This window comes from Phycodurus eques, chromosome 17 (genome assembly GCF_024500275.1).
Source record: "Phycodurus eques isolate BA_2022a chromosome 17, UOR_Pequ_1.1, whole genome shotgun sequence".
NCBI lineage: Eukaryota > Metazoa > Chordata > Actinopteri > Syngnathiformes > Syngnathidae > Phycodurus > Phycodurus eques.
In genome coordinates this window covers 8,410,019-8,435,776 of record NC_084541.1, presented here as the reverse complement: position 1 = coordinate 8,435,776, position 25,758 = coordinate 8,410,019, and the positions used below count along the sequence as shown (strand labels likewise).

The 25,758-nt window shown below is 42.6% G+C and overlaps 1 protein-coding gene across 1 annotated transcript in view; it reads right to left on the bottom strand.

Annotated features, from left to right (window-relative positions):
- LOC133415975 (GDNF family receptor alpha-4-like) overlaps window positions 1-23,904 on the bottom strand; it is a 46,632-nt gene extending 22,728 nt beyond the window's left edge. The window contains exon 1 of the mRNA XM_061702541.1: window positions 23,577-23,904. Within this exon, the coding sequence (XP_061558525.1) occupies window positions 23,577-23,631 (55 nt within the window). The 5' untranslated portion in view covers window positions 23,632-23,904. The remainder of the gene's footprint in view (window positions 1-23,576) is intronic.
- Window positions 23,905-25,758: the final 1,854 nt, after the last annotated feature.

Here is a 25,758-nt window from a genome sequence, read left to right as displayed (position 1 = left end):
CTGGAGTGTCTTTGACAATTCAGCTGGCAGCCTGGATGAATATATGGACACTGTCACATCCTATATTAGTTTCTGTGTGTGTGTGTGTGTGTGTGTACCAAGTCATTTCACACATTCAATAACAACACGCCGTGGTTCACTGTCAAACTTAAGCAACTTCGACAAGCTAAGGAAGGCGCATTGAGCGGGGACAGGGCCCTGTAAAATCGAGCTAGAAACCAGCTGACTAAAGAAATTGACATTGCAAAGTTGGAAAAACAGTTTAGCGCTAACGACTCTAAATCAGTCTGGCATGCATTCCAATCGCTGACCAATTACAAGCGACGATTACCCCAAGCTGAGAACAATAGCACAAGAGGCAACGACTTGAATACCTTCTACTGCAGATTTGAAAAGGACACTTTCACACCCCACACACGACCACAATCACACCTGACTTCTGCGTTAACCATCCACGAACAGGATGTGAGACCCATCTTCAAACAACAAAAGATTAACAAAGCGGCAGGCCCAGACCATGTGTCCCCATGCTGCCTCAAAGACTGCACGGACCAGCTCGCTCCAGTCTTCACAGAGGTCTTAAATAGATCTCTGGAACTGTGCGAAGTACCATCATTTTTCAAACGCTCCACCATCATTCCAGTCCCCAAGAAACCAACAATCTCGGGTCTAAATGACTACAGGCCTGTCGCCTTGACATCTGTGGTCATGAAGTCCTTTGAACGTCTCGTGCTGGATCACCTCAAGAGCGTCACAGGTCCCCTGCTGGACCACCTGCAGTTTGCCTACCGAGCGAACAGGTCTGCGGATCATGCAGTCAACATGGGACTGCATTTCATCCTAGAACACCTCGACAGTGCAGGGACCTACGCAAGGATCCATTTTCGTGGACTTCAGCTCAGCGTTCAACACCATCATCCCTGAACTCCTTTCCTCCAAGCTTCTCCAACTCAGCATCTCACCTGCCGTCTGCCAGTGGAATTACAGCTTTCTGACGGGCAGGACACAGCAGGTGAGGGCTGGGGGAGACCACCTCAGCCACACGCAGCATCAACACTGGGGACCCCAAGGTTGTGTCCTCTCTCCGCTGCTCTTCTCTCTCAACACGAACGACTGCGCCTCAATGCACCCGGCTGTCAAACTCCTGACGTTTGCAGATGACACCACTGTCATCGGCCTCATCAAAGACTGTGATGAGTCTGCATATTGACAGGCAGTGGAGCGGCTGGAGCTGTGGTGCGGCCGACACAACCTGGAGCTGAACACGCTCAAGACTGTAGAGATGATCGTGCACTTCAGGAGATATCCTTCGCCACAGCTGCCCCTCATGCTGTCGCTGCCTTGTGTCAACCGTCGAGACCTTCAAGTTCCTGGGAATTACAGTCTCTCAGGACCTGAAGTGGGCGATCAACATCAACGCAGTCCTCAAAAAAGCCCCCCTACCCACCCTTGAGGACTTGCACGGGACCCTCCACACCCCGGTAACCAGCTCTTCCAGCTCCTTCCCTCAGGTAGGCGCTACCGATCAATGCCAACTAGAACTAGCAGACATTCCAACAGCTTCTTCCCTCTTGCAATCAACTTCTTAAACAGCTAACCTACAATTCCATTGCAACATGCTGCCAATTTTTTTGTCTTGAGTTTGTCACATTTCTGTCGGGCCAGTTATACATACTCGTGCACTCACTGTAGTAGTCTCGCCACGCTGCACTATTTGCATATCTGTTGTTGACCAATACTGGCCACTCATGCCAGAGTAGCATCTGCCCCACTTGCACATTGACTGAGGAGTATCTGCAACATTTGCACAATCAACATTGTCCCAGATTATCGTGCTACTAGTCACTTTAAACTGCATACATTCCTTGAAGTCTCGGGGCCCTTTGCACAATGGCCATTGCACCGGACTATTGCTATATTAGTCATTTAAACTGCTCAAAGTGCTTGAGGACTCTGCATCTTTTTGCACAATTGTCAAAATTTTATTTTTTTTAAATTGGACCGGCATTACCAGATAACTAGCAACCCTTTATTGCTCAGTGACTGTTTTTCTCAATGTCTTTGTCTCAAAAGTGTTCTCTGTCAATTGACTGTCTGTTGTCGTACTAGAGCGGCTCCAACTACCGGAGACAAATTCCTTGTGTTTTTTGGACATACTTGGCAAATAAAGATGATTCTGATAACCCCGCCATAGACTAGACGCACTTAGTCATCAGCGGATGAAGCTTACACTGCCTGCTCTCAGCTATACCTCCCTCTGGTAAACCACCACCCTCTTCCACGCCCATTGACCTCTCCCAAGTCCCTGAAGAATATCATGATCTCTTTCCGGTGTCTCATCAAACACCTGTTTGGAACATCCCACATGTGACCAGGCTAATTGGGAACAGGTGGGTGCCATGAGTGGGTATAAAAGGAGCTTCCCTGAATTGCTCAGTCATTCACAAGCAAAGATGGGGCGAGGTTCACCTCTTTCTGAATAAGTGCGTGAGAAAATAGTCGAACAGTTTAAGGACAATGTTTCTCAACGTACAATTGCAAGGAATTTTGGGATTTCATCATCTACGGTCCATAATATCCTCAAAAGGTTCAGAGAATCTGGAGAAATCACTGCATGTAAGCGGCAAGGCCAAAAACCAACATTGAATGCCCGTGACCTTCGATCCCTCAGGAGGCACTGCATCAAAAACAGACAATGTGTAAAGGATATCACCACATGGGCTCAGGAACACTTTAAAAAACCAATGTCAGTAAATACAGTTTGGTGCTACATCCGTAAGTGCAACTTGAAACTCTACTATGCAAAGCAAAAGCCATTTATCAACAACACCCAGAAACGCCGCCGGCTTCTCTGGGCCCGAGCTCATCTAAGATGGACTGATGCAAAGTGGAAAAGGGTTCTGTGGTCCAACGAGTCCACATTTAAATTTTTTGGGGAAATTGTGCACTGTTATGGACGCAAAGTTTAAAAGCCCGCATCTGTGATGGCATGGGTAGGTTACACATCTGTGAAAGCACCATTAATGCCGAAAGGTACATATAGGTTTTGGAGAAACATATGCAGCCACCCAAGCAACGTCTTTTTCATGGACTCCCCTGCTTATTTCGGCAAGACAATGCCAAACCACATTCTGCACGTGTTAAAACAGCATGGCTTCGTCGTAAAAGATCGCCGGTACTAGACTGGGCTGCCTGTAGTCCAGACCTGTGTCCCATTGAAAATATGTGGCGCATTATGAAGCGTAAAATACAACAACGGAGATCCCAGACTGTTGAACAGCTGAAGCTGTACATCAAGCAAGAATGAGAGAGAATTCCACCTAAAAAGCTTCAACAATTAGTGTCCTCAGTTTATTGAATGTTGTTAAAAGAAAAGGTGATGTAACACAGTGGTAAACATGACCCTGTCCCAGCTTTTTTGGAACGTGTTGAAGCCATAAAATTCTAAGTTAATGATTATTTGCTAAAAACAATAGTTGATCAGTTTGCACATTAAATATATTATTTGTAGTGTATTCAATTAAATATAGGTTGAACATGATATGCAAATCATTGTATTCTGTTTGTATTTATGTTTAACACAACATCCCAACTTCATTGAAATTGGGGTTGTACAACCTGACCCTGCCAAGATCCAAGCAGTCGTTAACTGGCCCACTCCCACCACCCGCAAAGAACTACGTTTCCTTGGATTCGCCAACTTCTACCCTCGATTCATCCGCAATTACAGCAAGGTCGCTATTCCCCTCACTAGCCTAAAATCCACCAGCTCCCTCTTTCAATGGACCCCGGCAGCATCCCAAGCATTCAGTCAACTCAAGACCCTGTTCACCAGTGTGCCCATTCTTCGCCATCCCGACCCCTCCCTCCAGTTTGTGGTTGAGGTTGACGCCTTGGACACGGGGCCAGGGGCTCTCCTCTTGCAGCGAGACCCCATGACACAGAAACTTCACCCCTGTGCCTTTTTTTTCCCCGTCGTCTGTCTCCTGCCGAAAGGAACTACGATGTCGGCAACCGAGAGCTACTGGCCATTGTATGGGCCTTGGAAGAGTGGAGTCATTGGCTGGAGGGGGCTGAACTACCATTCATCATTTGGACAATCTCTCTTATCTCCGTTCCACCAAACGCCTTAACCCTCGACAAGCTCGCTGGGATTTCTTCTTGAGCAGGTTTAATTTCAATCTCTCCTTCTGTCCTCACTCCAAAAACAGCAAACCAGATGCCCTGTCTTGACTTTACTCACCCCCCACCAGCCCTGACAAACCAGAACCCATCCTTCCTTCCTCGTGCTTCGTTGGAGCAGCCACTTGGCAGATCGAAGAGGTGGTTAAGGAGGCCCAAAAGACTCACCCGGATCCCAAGACTGGGCCTCCAAACCGCTTGTTCGTACCCGATTCCGCACGCTCTGGTGTTCTTTAGTGGGCTCGCAACTCCAAATTCACCTGTTATCCTGGCATCACCCGTACCATTCAGTTCATCCGGCAGCATTTCTGGTGGCCCAGCCTAGTTCCAGACACCCGGGTGTTCATCCAAGCCTGCTCCGTCTGTGCCCGAGGGAAGTCTTCACACCTGCCCCCAGCTGGGCTGCTGCATCCATTGCCTATCCCTAGCCGCCCTTGGTCCCATATCGCTCTGGACTTCGTTACCTGTCTACCTCCTTCTGAAGGTAACTATCATTCTCACTATTGTCAATCACTTTTCCAAATGTGTCCATTGCGTACCCCTCCCCAAACTACTATCCGCCTTCAAAACTGCTAACCTCCTTGTCCAGCATGTCTTTAGACTCCACTGTATTCCCATTGATATGGTCTCTGACAGAGGTCCTCAGTTCTCATCCCTTGTATGGAAGGTATTCTGTAAATCGGTGGGCGCAGCAGCCAGCTTGTCGTCAGGATATCATCCGCAAACTGAGCGGGCAAACCAATCCCTAGAATCAGCACTCCGTTGTGTTGCCGCACGCAACTCCTCCTCCTGGACCTCATTTCTCCCGTGGATTGAGTACGCCCACAACTCCCTCACCAGTTCCGCTACCGGTATGTGCCCATTCATGGCTTGCTATGGTTACCAACCGCCATTATTCAAAGAACAGGAGCAGGCAGTGGCAGTCCCCGGCGTCAAGGATCATCTCCAGAGAATCCAGGCAGTGAGGAAAGACGTCCGAGCGGCGTTGACCCGGTCCGCCGCACGCAATAAACATCTTGCGGATCGTCAAAGCTCCCCGATGCCCGAATACAAGGTGGGCCAATCTGTCTTGCTTTCTTCTCCCGACCTCCCGCTTCAAACTGAATCCCGTAAGGTCACTCCCCGTTTCATTGGCCCTTTCCCAATTACCAAAATCATCAATCCCACTTCTGTCCAGTTGAAGCTTCCACAGTCTTTAAAGATTCACCCAACCTTCCACATCTTGTTGCTCAAACCTGTCTCCACCTGCGCCCTGAGCCCTCCGGCCGAACCCCCTCCACCCCACCGCATTATTGACGACCATCCGGCTTTCACAGTGTTGTGTGTCCTCGACGTGAGGCCTAGGGAGAGGGGGTTCCAGTACCTGGTCGACTGGGAAGGGTACGGGCCGGAGCAGCGGTCTTGGATTTCGGAGAAGCTTATACTCAATCATACCCTTTTGGACGACTTCTACACGCCTCACCCGGGGAAGCCTGGCAGGACACCGGGAGGCGTCCGTTGAGAGGGGGTTACTGTCATATACTGCCCTGCAGTACCATTATTGGAGCCGGGAGGGGGCTTTGCATCCTCAATCTCTCCCCTCTCTGTTTTCAGCACCTGTCTCCAATTAGCCTCATCACCACCGGTGTATATAAGCCTGCCTGTTCCAGGAAATCCTCACCAAAGTATTGCAGTTTCTTCCAGCGGTACCACGGCCCATTTACCTCAAGTAAGTCACTCTATTCCTCGTTCCCTTTGTTGACTCCTGTGTCTCCTTGTTCTCAGTGTGTTCCCAATCCACGTCATTCCTGCCGCCAAGCCAGCCGCCTGTCCTCACCACTGCCTGCCACCTGTCCACGCCACCGCCTGCCAACGCACCCAGGACCACCACCACTACCTTTCCTCAATAAACTGTTCATCATTTTACATCTGCCTCCACCTGCTCTTGGATCCAGCTACTCCCCATACGTGACAAACATTTCAACTCTAAAAACAAACGTTGCAAAGTTATTTCAATTTTATAGACTTACTGACTACTATTTACATATTTCTGTGAACAGCATAGAGTACAATTATAGTGTGAATGTAAATCAGATTTTAACAATTTACTGACTCAAGCTCCTTCATCTATGACGTCATTGAAGGTGTCTCAAACAAACTTGAAACCATGCCATTTGTGCATTATTCTATTTGTGAGTTTATCTTAACAGTTTCTCAAGTAATCCCCAAAATTTTGCATGACTATATTTGAAGTGTAGTGAAAATTTGCCAGCCTTTCATACTTTCCTCTAAAAACCTTGTCAACTTGAGACTCAAATAAAAAATGTGGTTCCTCTGGGGAGCCAAAATTATTTCAATGCATCATGTATTGACATAAAATTGGCATGTGCTTTACCCAAACTAATACTGATCACCAGTCAGAAAATTTTGAAAACAAACATGAATCAAAAAGTCATTGATCAATAAATCACAACAGCACTTTACACTGATGATGGTTCAACCTATGATAATTGACCTATGACCCATTTTGGGCCCCGACCATAGGTTTGGCAAAACCTGCATTAGGTTGCACAGGTGTACCAAATGAAAGTGAACGAAACCAAAGTTCATGTTTAAACAAACTGTAGAGAATGATCTTTTAACAAAAATCTGTGGCTAGGGGTGTTTGTCTGCAAGTGCATGTACCCTCATATACATTAACATATAGATTAAACCCACACACACAAATTCACAGCATAGTGTTAATATTGGTCACACACTTTGATTAAGCTGCTGGCGACTGGCGAGGCTAAACGCAGCTGCCGTCCCATTCTGCTGCCACGTATTCGGTAATCTCAGACGCCTCATGAGGTCCACGTCTCACTCACGCATGAAATATATCATAAACAGAGGCTACGCTTTATTGCCACTGCAGGAAACCTGCCATAGCGCCTGCTGTGACTCCACAGGCCAAGGCGGGAAAACGATCATAGCCTCATAAATAGCAGCGCTTATCTTATTCAAATGGTTGAATTCCTAGATCATTACTGAGCATCTGTGTTAAATTTATGAAAACATGGAGTATATCTGACGAACATAAAAGCATCACAGAGTTGTTCTCATTGATTAAGTAAAGCTCTCAAGTCTGGAGGCAACAGTGGAGTGTGCGCTTGATGAATTGGGGATGCATTATTGTGATATCTGCGCCATAATACACTCTATTGATTCCGCACTGGGGTGATTAATACAATGTGTGCAGGAAAATATGATGAAGGTTCACACCGTTCATGGGAGACCACATACCAATGCTCACAGGAAAGTGATTGGCTGTGGCCAATTTATCTTCCACCCATTCAAAGGCGTGGGATGGATGGCCGACCATCCACGCTGCCGGCCAGTAATTGGAGATGAGAGGAGAGTGTGGTGGAGGAGTGGGGAGTCTGCTGGGAGACAGGGAGTGTGACAGAAAGAAATTCCTGCGTGGAAGTCACACCATTGAGGAGGCGACTGAAGGACGAAAGGCACATGTACGCTCACTGGACATAACATTAGGTACACCTGCTTTAGGTGCTTTTGAGACGTCCCCATTTCACCACAAAAAAAATTAATTCCATTGAACTTCATATTTTATCAAGCAGACGTTATCCTGTTAGAAATGCTTATTGGTGAGATCCCACTCTTTTTGTCATAAATGAACTGCAAGCAGACAATGTGCATGCAAACAGCTAAATATGTGAGCTTGCTGACAGTGTAGACCACAGGTGTCAAACTCATGCCCCGGGGGCCAGATCCGGCCCGCCGCATCATTTCACGTGGCCCGCGGAAGCAAATCATATGCATCGACTTCACGTCTCTTGCTAAAATACCAAAACTGCAGATTGAGATATTGCAAGCATTTCTTTTTTTTTTACCAATCCCCTTTAAAATAAATTGAAAAATGTATTACTGAAAATGTATACAATATTTTTTACTGACTTCTAATATCAAAACTAGTTATCCGTTAATTTGTTGTAACTATGCAATAATATTTGCGGATAAAACATTTGTAAGGATGTTCAATACCACTTGTTTTCTGACTGATACCAGTACAAGTATACACTCCTAAGTACTCACCGATACCAATACGACTAGTACTTTTGATATATAAAATTTGAACACAATGACAGATAATTGTGAACAAAGATCTTTCTTTCTGACCCACATAATGACCGATGTGTCCAAGGTCGCAGTGTAGTGCCAACTACTGCCGAGTAGGACTTTATTTCAGATATATATATATATTTTGCCTTAAGTATCTGTTGCTGGTATCGGCAGCCTTCGCAAGTACCCTCTACCTTGAAATGAGGCCGGTATCGGCCCGATGCAGACACCTGGTAGCTGTACTCGCCCATCCCTAGTTCAGTCATAATGGCCCTCCGAGGTAAACCATACCTACGATGTGGCCCACCACAAAAATGAGTTCTACACCCCTGGCTGTAGACAGTGTGGAAATTTTTGGCTAACATTAAATTAGCACATGGTGGACCTTAACTTAGCGACATGAGTCCTTTAGCAACTTGTGTACTGTTTAGTAAATACCTTTCAAATTTCCGAAACATTTTTATATCAGGCGGCACAGTGGATGACTGGTTAGCACATCCGCCTCACAGTTCTGAGGACCCGTGTTCAAATCCGGCCTCACCTGTGTGAAGTTTGCATGTTCTCCCCATGCCTGCGTGGGTTTTCTCTAGGTGCTCCGGTTTCCTCCCACATCCCAAAAACATGCACAGTAGGTTAACTGAAGACTCTAAATTGCCCGTAGGTGTGAACGTGAGTGTGAATGGTTGTTTGTTTATATGAATCAGAATCATCTTTATTTTCCAAGTATGTCCAAAAAACACACAAGGAATTTGTCTCCGGTAGTTGGAGCCGCTCTAGTACGACAACAGACAGTCAATTGACAGAGAACACTTTTGAGACATAAAGACATTGACAAAAAACAGTCACTGAGCAATAAAGGGTTGCTAGTTATCTTTTAATACTGGTACTTTTTTTTTTTGACAATTGTGCAAAAAGATGCAGAGTCCTCTAGCACTTAGAGCAGTTCGAAAGACTAATATTGAAACAATGACCATTGTGCCCTGCAATTGGCTGGCAACCAGTTCAGGGTGTACCCGGCCTCCTGCCCACCGTTAGCTGGGATAGACTCCAGCTTACCCGCGACCCTGGTGAGGATAAGCGGTGTAGAAAATGGATAGATTGATGAATTTTTATATCAATTGATAGTTCTCTATGACACAGATAAATAAAAAGAAATTAAAAAAAAGAAAAAAAGTTCAAACCAGAAACAAAAATTATGTGAAAACAGTTTTTTTATTGAATAACAAGAACTTGTGTGTCATCTTTTGTTCCTAAAACCTCTTCTATGTCAGTCAACAATGTGCATTATTAGATCAAATGAATGTGACATTTAAAAAGTATATAAATCATAATATAATAATCAAATAATAATCACATACATATAATAACATGTACCTGTATAATCTAAAGGTACTTGAAATAAGGTGAACAGTAGAGTAAAATATATAACTATTATTAAATATATAATAAGTCAATTTTGATTGAAGATCATGCATTGGATTAAATTTTATTTTGAATGTGTTCCTAAATATTGTGGCCAGTGAGTGTATACTATATGCAATGTGTTGTGGTCTTAGCCAAACTGGGCATTGTACATTATCACATATTTCACAATAGGTGACCCGACAACATTCATGTAAAATGTACAGCAGTTTATGTATATGAGATGAATATACTATCACACAAATTAAAACAACATACTAAGTACCCGCAGTACTATACAGTTCATGGAAAATTCATGTAAAGACAGCAATTGACCTGCACGGCAAAGAGGCCATAGTAGAAAGCAGCAAAGAGGCCTGCGTACAATATGTTATGACCGTTTTCCTGCCAAAAGTGTCTCTTTTTGATGTCATTCAACACAGTAAAATTAAAAGACATTCTCCCAAAAATAAATTGAGCACAGCAGATGGCAAATGACAGATACTGTAGGACTTAGTAGACGTCCAAGCTTTCTCCAATCGGCACACGACTGACCCCCATGTCATGGCAACAATTAAAATGCATTTATTCCCCACCGTATCACAGATTAAAACGTGGCACCATCACTTTTGGAGTGCGTGAAGGCTTTTCACTTTGTGTTAAGAGCCACGAGTGAATTAATGAATTAATTAATTGTGCATTTTGGCTTGTGTGCTGCACTCGCCCCTGGACAGAGTTGTTTCCTTAAGAAGGACACAGTTGGTTAATCAGCCATAATTAAGGCTGGTGTTAGTCCTTGCTGATGCAGCCCTTTCTTCCCACTTTCTCCACCAATCAGCTCATTGTCCTCCAACATCTTTTAAAATTAAACATATGCTTAGCCAGGAAGACTGCAGTGACTGCCGTGGGCACCCTCACACAAGCTGAATCCGAAGTTGTGTTTTTATCATAAAAGCTTATCTTTTTTTCTCATTGTGCCAATTCGAAGAGAGTCTCTACATTTTCAGAATTGCAAACAGCTCTCATTATGATGCAGTGCAGTTCTACACAATTGCCAACTGCAAATACAAAAGATTGTTAATTCTGACAGTGACAGTGTCAATCAGTCTGTGCATTATTAAAGGATAATTGGATTTTGTACATGATGACACCCGGTATAAAGGAGTATTAGGTCCGCACTGAAAATATGTGAACTGAAAGTTGTCACATTACGAGAATGAAGTCATAGTATTATGAGCAGAAACATATATCTGACTTAAGATGAGGACTGTTGACTTTCACAGGCAACCCGTTCAAGGAGTACCCTGCGTCTCGCCCGAAGATATCTGGGATAGGCTCCAGCACGCTTGCAGTACGGAAGCGGTACAGAAAATGGATGGATGGATGGAGTTTCACGTGACACATTATCATGAGTATGAACAGTTTAATGTGACTGTGTAAAAGTGTCTCTTCCTGACAAAGAATGATACAAACTGAAATCACCTTTTTCTTGGCATGGGTCCTGCCACAGATTAGGGGGACCCTGTGAAAAACATAACAGTTTTGGACTGACGACTCCAATGCCACCAATTGAAAATACAGGGTTTTTTTCGAATCCCAGTCAGTCATGGGCTTTTGAATCGTCATCACTTTTCTAGCAGTATCTTGAGTTTGTTTCTCTTTAATATGACTTTTAGGCCCCCCCCCCCCACCCCCCAAATTCTACTTTTTCTCTTGTAATTTGTAACTTTCTGGTAATTGTACTTTTTGGTCATTTCAGGATGACCCTTTATAAGGCAAGGAACAATATAACTTATAATAGTACATACACATCTCACTATAAAATAATAATATAAAATTAGAAGCTACAACTCAGTACTTGAGGGTTTTTTTCACTGAATACTTCGTGACTCTTAATCAAGTAATTATTTGTAGGACTAATTTTACTTTTACTTGAGTCATATTAATCTAAAGTAACAATACTTTTACTTAATAACAGTTTTGGCTACTCTGCCCACCATTGGAGCTCACCCAGCCAATTGGTGAACAAAGTCACAATAATTACAGCGTTATCATTTAATATAATGAATAATTAATTACATTGGAATATAACTGTTATGAATATATTTACAATAGTTTTAAAATATAAAATTACAAATGATCATTTTCTGAGCATTTTAGTGAGTGGGTTTTAGGTTTAACGTATCTAAAGCAGAGGCCCGGGGGCCAGATCCGTTTCACCACATCATTTTATGTGCCCCGCAAAAGCAAATCGCATAATGTTTCTTGCAAAAATACCAAAATCGCAACTTGTCTTCATTTAAAAAAATGCTGAGATATTGCAAGCATTTTTGTTACCAATACTCCTTTTAAAATACTGTAAATTGAATAATACTTGAACAAACTTTATTTACTGGCTTTTGATTTCAAAATGACCATTATGTTATAATATTGGGCTATCATACATTTATATGGGTTCACAGTCATAACGGCCCTCCGAGGGAAACCATGACTATGATGTGCCGCGCAACAAAAATGACTTTGACACCCCTGAGATGAAGTATCTATAAGTGTCTTTGAATATTTTGGAAAGCGCGATAAATATATTGCACACAAATCATTTTCTATACTGATTGTCCTCATTAGTGTCATGTGCTGGTGTGCTGGAGCCTATCCCAGCTGATTTTGAATGAGAGGCAGGGAACACCCTGGGATTGTCAGTCACCTGCAGCGCACATATAGACAGACAAGCATTCACACTCACAGTCACATCTATGGGAAAATGTAAAGTTTTGCACACGCACAAGAAAGTACAAGGAGAACATGCAAGCTCAACTCAGGAAGGCTGATTCTCGATTTGATACCTGAACCTCAGAATTGTGAGGCTGCAAAACACATGCGATGGATTCAGGGTAAGTTTATTTTCTTTTCATGTTCTTGTTAATATCCCTGTCCATTGTGTAGCTTAAGAGCTTTAGCCTCACCTCGACCTTCAACTTTGAAAGAGGGTGCGCTCTATTTGCTTACCCTGCTGTCCAGTATGGAGCCACCGCGACTTCGTGCACACCCTGTAACTATTTCGTGAGCACAAACAACTACTTCGTACGTGTAAAATAACCATTTTGTGTGCACAAAGTGGTAGTTTGTGCACACAAAGTAGTATTTTATGCGCACAATGTTTGAGTACGTGCGAACGAAATAGTTATTTTCCCTTCATGTCATGTCTGGGGCTCCGTAATAAGGCAACTTGGGTGCTAAATTCTGTGCCTCATTATAAGAGAGACAAAGTTTCAAGAAATATTAGAGCGTATTTAAATGAGTGGGTTTTGGGGTTAAAGTGTCTAACCTTGTCTTTGAATATTTTGCAAAGCTCTATATATAAAAATGACTCCCATTATATATTTTTGTGGGCACAGTGATGACTGGTTACAGTGTCTGCCTCACAGTTCTGAGGACCGGGGTTCAATCCCCGGCCCCGCCTGTGTGGAGTTTGCATGTTCTCCCCGTGCCTGCGTGGGTTTTCTCCGGGCACTCCGGTTTCCTCCCTTCCTTCCATCCCAAAAACATGCATGGTAGGTTAATTGACGACTCTAAATTGCCCGTGGGTGTCAATGTGAGTGCTTGTATGTGCCCTGCGATTGGCTGGAAACCAGTTCAGGGTGTACTCCGCCTCCTGCCCGATGATAGCTGGGATAGGCTCCAGCACGCCCGCGACCCTAGTGAGGAGAAGCAGCTCAGAAAATGGATGGATGGATATATTTTTGTGTCATTATTGTTATAATTGATAATAATAAAAATAATAATCACAACACAACAGCTATCAAGCAGGCTGCTTGAGAGTCTGCCTTTGTTTGCTTTCTCTTGATGTTTTGAGTCGTCAGCCTTGACAGAACAAAGGGCCCAGCGTGGGCGCAGTGTACAGAGGAGGATGTAATGAGGTTCTTAATGCTGTGGATTGCCTGACTGCCCTCTAACATAACACCTGAGAGAAGGACATTGTGGCAAATTGATTTTGGAGACAATTAGGTCAAAGCCATAGATACTGAAATTGACCCGTCTGCCAGGGACAAGCAATCTCATCTGGGGGGGGTCAAATCATGTGATCACCATCCGTCACCTGCTGTGTTCACTTTTGTCTTTCAGCCACTGACCCCACACGGTGGTCCACCATTGCTTAATTCACCTCCCAGACGCCAACCCACACCCCCAACCAGTGTTACACTATGGACCATAAAGCTAGCTACCCAGCTTTGTCTCCTCTTCATGTTAATTTGCATGAGTGTCCTCATGCCTCCACATTCTACAGTAATATCAGTAATATAATATCTTTACGTAGAAGGCTTTTGCTTTACAAAAGATCAAACATGAAATAGCCTTTTGACCATTTCAATCACTGCTTTGACCTCAAACTCGAGACAAACCATTCTCTTGACTGCGAGATCCAATTTGACCCTATTCCAAGGCGTTTTAAAGGTACATTAACACAGCAATGATCTAGAAAATTCCGGAACAAATTTCCATTGCATATTTGAGAGGTTCACATACAGACAATAACGTTGTAAAATCCTTGTTAATGTGGACCTGTCAGAAGGCATGCCAGACCAGTATTTGGGAAAATAAAAACTTTTGCTTGTCGTCCCAGGTCTATTTTGAATCCCCTCCATTGGTGTAAATCTGGGCATAAAACTTTCATGATTAATACGTCTCCGCTGGAGGGTAGGGAAGTGCTAAACACAATGCAAAAATAGTGCTGTGGTTCACCATTGTTGTACTGACTATGGCGTGCAGTACTCATGCATGCCTTCAAATAAACACTGGGCAAGTATTTTTTTGACACAGACTGTTTTCAGGATGTCGATGCAAACAACAGCAATATTTTTGCTGAAATAAAATCTTTTCAAATTGATGTTGTATAAACAACCCAAAAAACAGAATTATGTTGTCCATTTTCATGGGATAATATACTTAAACATGACATAGATCCTTTCATCTCTAAAAACACTTTGCACAATTATACTTACACGACTACCAATTTCCACAAACGTTTGTAGCAGTGTGTAGTATAGACCAGGGGTGTCAAAAATACAGCTCGTGGGGCCACACCGGCCAGCTAGGGGGTACCATCAGGGCCCCAGGATGAATTTTAAAATGGAAGAAATACCTAAGAAATTGCGGTGGTGGGGACTAAAGATAATTTTGAGAATTATTACACTAATGTAGAAAAAGGAATTGTAATAATTCCTAGGTCTTCATTAAACAATTTCATTTAAAAGAACAATACTATATTTTTAAATTCCAAAAATCTGTGACTTAAAGTTTTGTGTCTTAAACTTCAATCACTTTGATCAGTTATATGCACACATGTAGATCTCAAAATGAACCAACATTTTCTCAAGAAATCCGGTTGTTTTGTAAAATGATTGTTTTTAAAAAGTCCATCAATCCATCCACCCATTTTCCGAGCCGCTTCTCCTCACTAGTGTTGCGGGCGTGCTGGAGCCTATCCCAGCTATCATCGGGCAGGAGGCGGGGTACACCCTGAACTGGTTGCCAGCCAATCGCAGGGCATATACAAACAAACAACCATTCGCACTCACATTCACACCTACGGGCAATTTAGAGTTGTCAATTAACCTACCATGCATGTTTTTGGGATGTGGGAGGAAACCGGAGTGCCTGGAGAAAACCCACGCAGGCACGGGGAGAACATGCAAACTCCACACAGGCGGGGCCGGGGATTGAACCCCGGACCTCAGAACTGTGAGGCAGACGCTCTAACCAGTCGTCCACCGTGCCACCTTCTTAAAAAGTCACGAAATCTAAAGATTTTCCTAATGTACTGTTTTATATTGCATTAAAAGGGGAAATGTATTGTTATTCATTATTATATTAAGTATGTTATGATTTTGGCGGCACGGTGGGTGACTGGTTTGCACATCCGCCTCACAGTTCTGAGGACCCGCGTTCAAATCCGGCCTCACCTGTGTGAAGTTTGCATGTTCTCCCCGTGCCTGCGTGGGTTTTCTCCAGGTGCTCCGGTTTCCTCCCACATCCCAAAAACATCCGTGGTAGGTTGATTGAAGAATCTAAATTGCCCGTAGGTGTGAGTGTGAATGGTTGTTTGTTTCTATGTGCCCTGCAATTGGCTGGCGATCAGTTCAGGATGTATCCCGCCTCTCGCTCGAAGTCAGCTGGGATAGACTCCAGTGCGTCCGTAACACTAGTGAGGATAAACGGTATGGAAAATGGATGGATGGATGATTTTATTGGTCCAGTACCTTTGACATCAAATTAGGCTGTATGTGGCCCATGAACTACAATGAGTTTAACACCCCTAGTTTAGACCACAAAATGCAGTGCAATTAAAAAAAAACATGTATGTGGAGCATGGATTTTTAACTTCTGTGAACATTTCTAGCAAGTTCACCTTTATAAACAATGCATGTATGCACATTGTACATTTCCAAACATCCAGATAGACGTCAATTATTATTCATTAGTCCTTTCTTAAGAATCCAGAGACACAGAAAGGATTTTGATTGAAAATATTTATTCCTAGCCTCACATATTTGCTGTATTTAAAAAAAATTTCCAATCATAAATTTTAGTTTGTAATACACATCTCTAAAATGATGGTGCCCTCCTTCATATAATTACATTCAAATGATGGCAACAATGGTGCCGAGAGGACTCTCCAGTCTGCAGACATCCAAGTTTTTTTAAGCCCTTATCTCTGATGGAGAAATTATTTGCTATTTAGTCATCAATTTCTGCGAGCAAAGAAAATTGTATTTCTAAGTGAGTGGGTCTTTGAGAGGTACTGCACACTTGCACTTGCTCTAATCAGTTTTCATGCACATAGCCCGCAGAGACAGCTCCAACAGAGGCGCGACGAGCAGACCGGAGCAGAATGGAGCAGCGTCGCAAGTGGCAGCGGACCACACTCTGAATCAGCCCTTGCCTCACAAGACCACTACATGAACCAATGTCTTGTTTTGATGAACTGTAACCCTGGACTGTCGTGCCACATCATCACTCCTCTGACCTACAGCAGCCTGTCTCAGGTGTCACATCAAGCACTCAAGGGTTTTCTCCTGCAGCTTTGTCAATATTTCAGGTTCCTCCACAGTGCAGTGCCAAACTGTGATGTGCCATATGGTTTCTTGGCAGTGACAGACAATTTCTGTTTGGCCAGTTGCATCAATGTGTGCAACTTTCAATCAAAATGCAAAGCACTATGGGAGACAAAAATCTTCGCTTTGTGTCAAATAGAGTGGAACGTCTAAGGTCGACCTGTGAATTGTTCAATCTGAAACCCCGCCGATTCGTGGCTACCTAGTCACTAATTTACCAGTTTGTGTTCTGTCTGTGTAATCTATATCGGGGAGGAGCTAACTTTAGCCTGGGTTGTTAGTGGAATTTTGTTTTTCTTGAAATAAAAATATATGTAAGGCATTTAATTTCAAGGGGAATATTTACGATGTGTTTGAAATGGGATCACAGTATGTGGTCTATTTACAGTTTCAACAATTGCATTGACTGGGGATGGGTGAGTGCTGATTCCAAGCATCGGTATAGGGTACTCGTGAAGGCTGCCGATACCAGCAACCGATACTTAAAAAAAAAAAACTGATATTGAATAAGTCCTCCTCGTCAGTAGTTGGCGCTACAATGCAGCGGTTTGATACATTGGCTAATCATCACGTGTCAGAAAGAAAGAAAGGGCTGTTCACAATTTTCTGTCATTGTGTTAATTGAAATTGTATTTATCAAAGTACTCGAGCTATCGGTACTTCGTATCGGTGTGTACTCGAGAGTGAATACTTGTACTGGTATCAGTCTGAAAAAAAAGTGGTATTGAACAGCCCTATTATTGACAATTATTAAAAGTTTTAGAAAGAAGCGTCAATTACAATTTTTTTTTCCATTTGCGGCAGTGCTCAGTCCCTATAGGAGAGCAGGGGTTCACTGTAATCTAGTCTAGGGTCAAACAGTCATCATAATCATCATAGCCTTTATTAACTGTAACTTTTAAGTAACATTTTAACATTATTAATGGTCATATGAATGTAATTTGCGTAAATTAAAACATTCAAGTCAAACAACAAAGAACGCTTAATTTATAATGCTGTGAGTTGCAGTAAGCCTCAAGCATGTCGCTGTTTTTTCACTTGTCACACAAGTGTAAAAAGTTACACTATAATACACTATGTTAACTTTTACAACAAGCAGTAATGTGACGGTGGCGTCAATGCTTTGAATTCGTTGTCTGTCTTTTGGAAGAGCGAAAAACAACAACCCTTCAATGGGGTGCCATTTGTAAAACTTCTCACGCAAAAATAGCAACATTTTGTCACATTTAGCTTCAAAACGTGTTTAACAAATTTGTGTGAATTTTTGAGAGTCACCTTTCTGCACTTTTCTCGAACAATATTTGTCAACTTTACAGTTCAATACAAATATTAAATGTTAAACCTAAATCTCAAATCTAAATGTTAAATATATATTCAAATGTTAAATAAATATCTAAATATAAATCCATCCATCCATCCATTTTCTGAGCCGCTTCTCCTCACTAGGGTCGCGGGCGTGCTGGAGCCTAACCCAGCTGTCATCGGGCAGGAGGCGGGGTACACCCTGAACTGGTTGCCAGCCAGTCTCAGGGCACATACAAACAAACAACCATTTGCACTCACAGTCACACCTACGGGCAATTTAGAGTCTCCAATTAATGCATGTTTTTGGGATGTGGGAGGAAACCAGAGTGCCCGGAGAAAACTCACACAGGGGTGCATGCAAACTCCACACAGGCGGGGCCGGGGATTGAACCCGGGTCCTTAGAACTGTGAGGCTGACACTCTAACCAGTCGGCCACATTTAGGGCGGCACGGTGGCCGACTGGTTAGAGCGTCAGCCCTGCGATTGCCTGGCAACCAGTTCAGGGTGTACCCCGCCTCCTGCCCGATGATAGCTGGGATAGGCTCCAGCACGCCCGCGACCCTTGTGAGGAGAAGCGGCTCAGAAAATGGATGGATGGATGGATGAAATAAAAGCTTTGTGTTTGTAATGTCAAAAAAAAAACATCTTAAACAGCGAAATTGACCCTTGACAATACATTATCACTTTCTAAAATCACAAACCATTGATGAAAACTTTATTTGACGAGTACTTTGAATGTTTAGTGTCACTTTTATGATGTTTGGTGTCACTTTTATGAAGTGTCGCGTGGAAGTCATGGGGCGGGAGCCGGGGAAGCAGGGCGGAGAAAAGAGAACCAGCCAGAGACGGGTGCTTCCGACTGGCCTTAAAAATTAGCCTTATTGCTATGGTGTCGCACACGCACACACAATCACTAAGTCTGTTCAGCAAACATCTTCATGAAGTCATTTAAGTGAAGAAAGCAAATAATGTTTCTGTGGGCCCGATGTATGTGTTGTTGGTTTTTGGGCAGTTAAAAATTTAAATGATGGCAGGTGTGTGTCGACTCCCATATATTATTATTTTTTCATTTTATTTGATATTCATGCTCTGATTAAAAAAAAAAAAAATCAGACGTTACTCACAAAATACTCTTTACTTGAGTAGTTTTTCATGGAGTACTTTCTTACTCTTACTCAAGTAAATATGTGCATGACTACTTATTACATTTACTTGAGTCATACTATTCTAAAGTAACTACTCTTACTTGAGTACAACATTTGGCTACTCTACCCACCTCTGATTATTATTAGTATTATAGTTTCTTCTTCTGCCATTTCAAAGACTGTGAGTATGCTTCAAGTGCTAACCCGTATTTAAACCCGTATTTAAAGGGAAAGAGAAGAGCCCCTTTGATTGGACAGGATTGAAGTCGGCTTTGATCACTCCCACAGCCGTGCAGGCATCCCACTTTTAGATGCTCTGGGGTGCGCTGGTCCACAAAATTACCAACACTTGGTCTAACCCACCTCCGTGAAGAGTTACGCCATGTGTCACACTGGATTCATGCAAGTCACAAAAATAGAGCCCCCAAAGTACACTGTGCAATAGTCTGACATTTCTCTTGATGTCATAATTCAGGCTGGCCCATTTTTCTCAAGTGTTTTGGTCAAATTTAAGGGAAAGTCATCTTTGCATGCTCCACTGTATGTCAATGCATCTGTGAACTACAGTAGAGTACACGTACCTTGATTTTTAACATCTTAAATTGTTTTTAAAATGAGAGACGCCACAAAGGTAAAAAAAAAAAATCACTTATACTGCTCTTAGTGTGTGTGGCGTCCTTTTGATGACTAACAGCACCACACACCAAACGACCAGTACCAGTCAGTACCAAGACTGACCGGTGAGAGGGAGCACGGCGCCACAGAAAATCCTGTCTGACGGATAGTTCAAAGAAGAAGAAAGAGTATTGGTAGAAGAAGAATTATAGGAAGCTAGGCTAACTGTTAGCTTATCTGGTAATTACATCGGGGTTGCAAACGCCTCTCCTGTTCATTTTTATTGTGGGGTAGAACTTGTGAGACATTACAGTCATACAAATACTCAACATAACCAAAATATTGAACAGGTTTAACACAATTGTCAGCACCGACTGATTTCTGTGCAGACCGTACAGCACAGGATAATCTTTTAGGATAGTCTTTTCGAGACATCCAACAATTTTTTTTCCAGAAAAAAGTCTTCACTGAGTTTGAGCAAACTGAGGGAAATTCTCAAATACAGCCCGATTATCAGTATGTGTGTACCCCACTTTAGATATGACAAGTCAATTAAATACCACTGTCATCCACAAATGAAGTTGCGTGTGTCAATTTTGTTTTCTCGACACAAGCATTATAATCCAAATGATCTTTTTACGACAGACGCTTGAAATGATGAGGCTCTTTTTTATTTTCTCTCATCTTGGTGATGTCCAGTGGGCGTGCTGCCAGTTCAATCTTTGTGTGCAGTCGGCCAAAACATACATACATAGTTGTGGGTACACAGTTTAGAAAGACAAGAAGAGTACAGCGAGAACAATGTGCGGCGTTGTTGGAAAGGTATAGAAGTCACGTATTACATAGTCACAAATAAAAGAGACGAGCAGTTTATATATATATATATACACACACACACACACACAGTATACTGTATATAACTTTACACTGACTGAAATGAGCTCCGGGAAATTCATGACAATGGTGTTACACCACAATCAGCATCCACTAAATGAAGAACCAAAATAGCCACACTCCATCTCACACCTCAGGTCATGTGAATAATCCACAAGGGCTTTGCAGCACAGGGGTCAAAGTCAGCTTTAATGTCATTTAACAATGACTGGCTTCCAATTAATTTGCCTAGCAATGCATGCACAGGCATCATTTTAAACACACCTTTCCATTGCGAATAAAAGAAAATGTAATTTATGCGAACGATACACAGTTGGGAGGTTTTAAAATGTGGTCAATTGTGTTTTCCGTGCTGCATAGAATACAGGCCCGCAGCTATTGTGAAATTTGAATGTTGTTTCCATAGGGGAGAGCGCAAAGGCTGCATCTGCTGTGTACAGACAGGTGCAATCCGCCTCCTCCTCCTCCTTCGATCTTGAATAGACACTTTAATGACGACTTTGGCGAGCTTTCGCCCGCAGCTCTGTAGCTTGTCACCGATGACAGACATTTTGGGAAAGGCTCCCTCTCAAGCGCCACACTGCCATTGTTAAGGTGACAGAGTTGTACACGGCCAAATGTATTCAAATCTAAAAATAACATTGCATGAAATGTGATTTCACCGCTCCATCTCGTCTACTGTTTTCTCTAATACCTGTGAAGGAAATTTCAAATCAGATGATTTATTTTTAAAGTAGGCATGAAAGTCTATCGTTGAAAATTTATATTTACGATGACAGAGATCACCGTTAAATAGCGCTTGAAAGAACCTCTGGACAATTATTATGCGCCATATGCACTTAAATAAATGCTGGGGTTATTTTAAATCAGAATGATGCATTAAATAATAACACTTTGATCCGGACTCCTTCGTAATTTTGGAAAGTTTCTTGACAGATCCTTGAATTTGAGGACAAAAAAGTGCAGCATGTCTGCCATGTTTACTGAGTGTGTTCTGCTTGGGCGCAATGACACTAATTGTCTATTTTAAACATAATATAGTGCACAACTATTCAATTTCCTATAATCTTATCTTTATAAAATGTTGAAAATAAGTGCTTAGAGGCCTTAAAGGGAGGTGTCCGAAACACAGGATGAAGGTGATAGAAAAAGTGGCATAAAGCACGTGTACACTTTTTGGATAATGTTATTAGCACCCTGACACAACATTGTCCAAAAAGAGATGAAATTATCAGAATCAACTGATTTCTGTGCAGATCATCTGGTCAATAAAGAAACGTTATGAGAAATGTATGTGTCTTTCATAAGAAGGTATGTGGCTGCACAGCCTGGGGACAAGACACTAGCGCGCGCGCACACACACACACACACACACACACACACACGCAGAACCTCATGAAATTAATGTGTCTGCTCGCCTTGAGCGATGAAGAATACCCATAAAGCAAAATAACACAATTTTTTGTATTAATATTGCAGAGCAACACTCATTTATGCTCCACTGGAGTACTGCTTTTCAGGCACAACAATTTTATCGACTTGAGGATTTGAACTCGTATATTTTTCGGCAATGGTGGCAATAGAAGTGGATTCATCCAAATACATTTTATATCGCAGCTCAAAAATAATGATATTGCCGTCTCCTTTTTAAAATACCTTTTATCTTACAGTATTTGTCAAATGTAATCAAGCCAAGTGCCCCAAATGATGACGTCTCATAAAGTGGTCTCCTATTTTACTGCCATTAAGTGGTGAATCCTGCAATTTCTGACATCATATGAAATCTTCTCCCCAATCACCATCTAATGTACATGTTATGTACCATGTCACTGATTTACACATGTGCTAATGGAAAGAAAAGCCTCCTCTTAAAGGGGAACACCAGATAAGTGAGATGTCTCCATGATACGGGACAGTCCAATCAATATGTGCAGGATGAACACCCCCCACCAACCCCTTTTTGGAACGTGTCCAAAGAAAGAAGAAAGACTGAACCCATGATGTCATCCACATGTCAATTATGCTGCCTCGGAAATTAATTGCAAAAGGAGTTAATGGGATCATTTTCTCAGCCGAAAGGTTCCACTCCAACCTGGGCTACTGTAGAAGTGCATATAGTCGGTGTAATACAGATAAATAGCTGCATAGCTGATGCCATGATGTGATTTTTCTTTACCAATGGTGTTTGCATGTGCAAGAGAGTCAATTTTACTCTTGACAAATGCTTCCCTTTCCCCTTTACACCCCCCTTTTAAAAGCATCTTTCACCAACCGCATTCACATGATGCATTTGCAAGAATGCAGATAGCAGCAGTTCTAAATGACTCTCGTCATAAAATAGCACTTACAGTCAGTGTTGCAATTTTAGCAATCCAAGGTAGCTAAGTAGGTCTTGCCAAATTTCCCCAATTCTCTTCAAATGATTTTTAACATGCTGCCAGGTCCAAAACAGATTTGACATAATGTGCCTCTCGGAACAAATGTAACGTTTTAACATTGTTCTGTAATATTATGCCAACAGTAATAGGCTACACTAATAAACAAGATAGATAGATAGATAGATAGATAGATAGATAGATGGTGCACTTTCATAATCGTAAACTTTATGACTAGCTTTAAACAATGAACAGGAAAAATTATGACTATTTTTAAAATGACGTGCAATGCATCCATCACTTAACTTATGGCAATTACATGCATCTGTTTCACTAATCAAAGTGGAACAACAGCACACTTGTAAGGCAAACATTTACGTGCAAATGTTGAAGTGATTATTTCAACTGTATCGAGGACACAAAAGCCTCTGTCAAATAAGATGCTTACCGTGGGAGAAGACCTGAAGCAGGAGTCCGATGAACATCATCCTGTGCGCGGACATGGGACACTTTTGAAGAGGGGGGGACTGTCAAAGTGGCACCCGGCTGGCTGCAGCTCACAGAGCCGTCTGCTGCTTCCACATGCAAGCCTCCCGTCCCGTGAGGAAGGTGACGATGAGGATGCGCCCACACGCGCTCGCCCCGATCGGAGGACCAGGTAAGAGATGCGCAAAAGTTGGCCAACAACAACACCACGGACGCGACTCGGCAAGTAGCGACCGTGCGCGCTACTGGAGGCGACGCGCGAGTTCTCGCGAGCTTTGCAGCGCCATCTCCGTCTCTCACGTCCAATTGAAATGTCCAAAAGAGGTCCCTCTGCTCCACTCACAAGTGCTCATATGTGTGGCTCCACAGTTGAACACGCAAAGCTCGCGTCTCCGGTTATTGTTGGGGTCACGTGATTGGCCCCTGGAAAAGGAGGAATAATCCCAAGCGCTGCTGCAAATGGTTCCTGCGGGGGAACAGCTGTGTGCGCGGACAGGACATGATGGACAGCAGTGGGTGCTCCATGACAAGGAAGGGGGGGAGTAGATCCTAAACACGTACCGTATTTCTCTAGCCTATTGTTATTATTATTGGTATGACTTTACTTCTACAGTCATTTCAAATAGAAATGCATAGTTGAAGATAGGGTAACAAAGGGGTGGAGGTTTATGGTAAATGGAAATTTATGCTGGGAAATTTGCCACTCGCATATTCTCGCGTATTCGCTGAAGAACTCACCTATTCGCTGATTTTGTGCTCAGGCCAAAAGCCCGGCCTAATATAAGTATTTCTTTTGTGCCATCTTGTTGCCAAGGAACTGTGTTGGGTTGAGGAGCGTCGCGAAACTTTGCCGCCGTCTTGTGGCATCTGCAGGCAATTCATCGGGAATTTTTGCTAATCACGGCAGGGCCTGGTCCCTGTCCCTCGCGACTAGGGAGAGCACTGTTTTTCAAATTGAAAACTATCCAGGGGAATTTAACTGGAAATGTAGGATAATTTAATGGAAAGGTATCATATCCAAGCATAAATATATGATATATTTTGTTTTGTCAGAAGCAGACATCCATGCAAGGGCATTGCAGTACCTTAATTGCACTTAATATTTTTTACACTTCACTCCAACACTGCTTGGTATAAGCACAAACACAAACATAGTGAAATGGTGAGTATTTCAGCAAATAAAGGATAGGTCCAAAGTAGAATCCACAAATATAACTGAATTTGCAAATGCCATATGGCAAATAGGTGGGGATTCACTGTAAATTAATACCCCCCTCCCACCCACACACACACACACACACACACACACACCCTCAGAATTATACACGCAACACTCCATAATGACAAAGAGGATAAAGGATTTTTGGTGTTTCAGATTATTGCAAATGTATTGATAATAATAAAATACAATCCTGTCTCAGAGGGTTAGATAGGCATTACTTTGACTTCATGCTTGGTTTGTCCCCTGACCTGCTGTGTCAACTATTGGACCTTACATAGTCAGGTGTGTGCTTTTCCAAATCATCTCCAATCGACTGAATTCACCACAGGCAGACGGCAATTAAGCTCTGGAAACATCTCAAGCATGATCAGTGGAAACTGGAGGCACCAGAGCTCCGTTTTATGCTTCATCGCAATGGTTGTGAATACTTATTTATGTATGATTTTAATTAATAATAATTGTGTTGAATTCTGAGGAATAAAAGTTAATTAATTCCATTTTGGAATAAGGCAGTGACATATAATGTGGAGCGCTGAGAATGCTTTCTTAATGCATTGTACAGTGCCAGGAAAACATATTTGCCCCCCTCTCAAATTCTCTTTTTCTTTGCATAGTTTCCCAACTTTAATGTTTAAGATCATCAAGCAAATGTAACTATCAGACAAATATAACCCAAGTACACATACAATTATGTTTAAATGGTGATTTTATCTATTAAGGAAAGAAAAAAAAATATTCCAAGCTACCTGGCCCTGTGTGAGAAAGTAATTGTCCCCCTTGTTAAATTATGAATTAACTGTAGCTAATCACATTTTTTGGAAAGCTGTGTCCATTTTCACTGACCATAAACTGGCTTACTTCCAGACCTGTTCAATCAAGAAATCACTTAAATAGAAACTTTCTGACAAAATTATACTGGCCA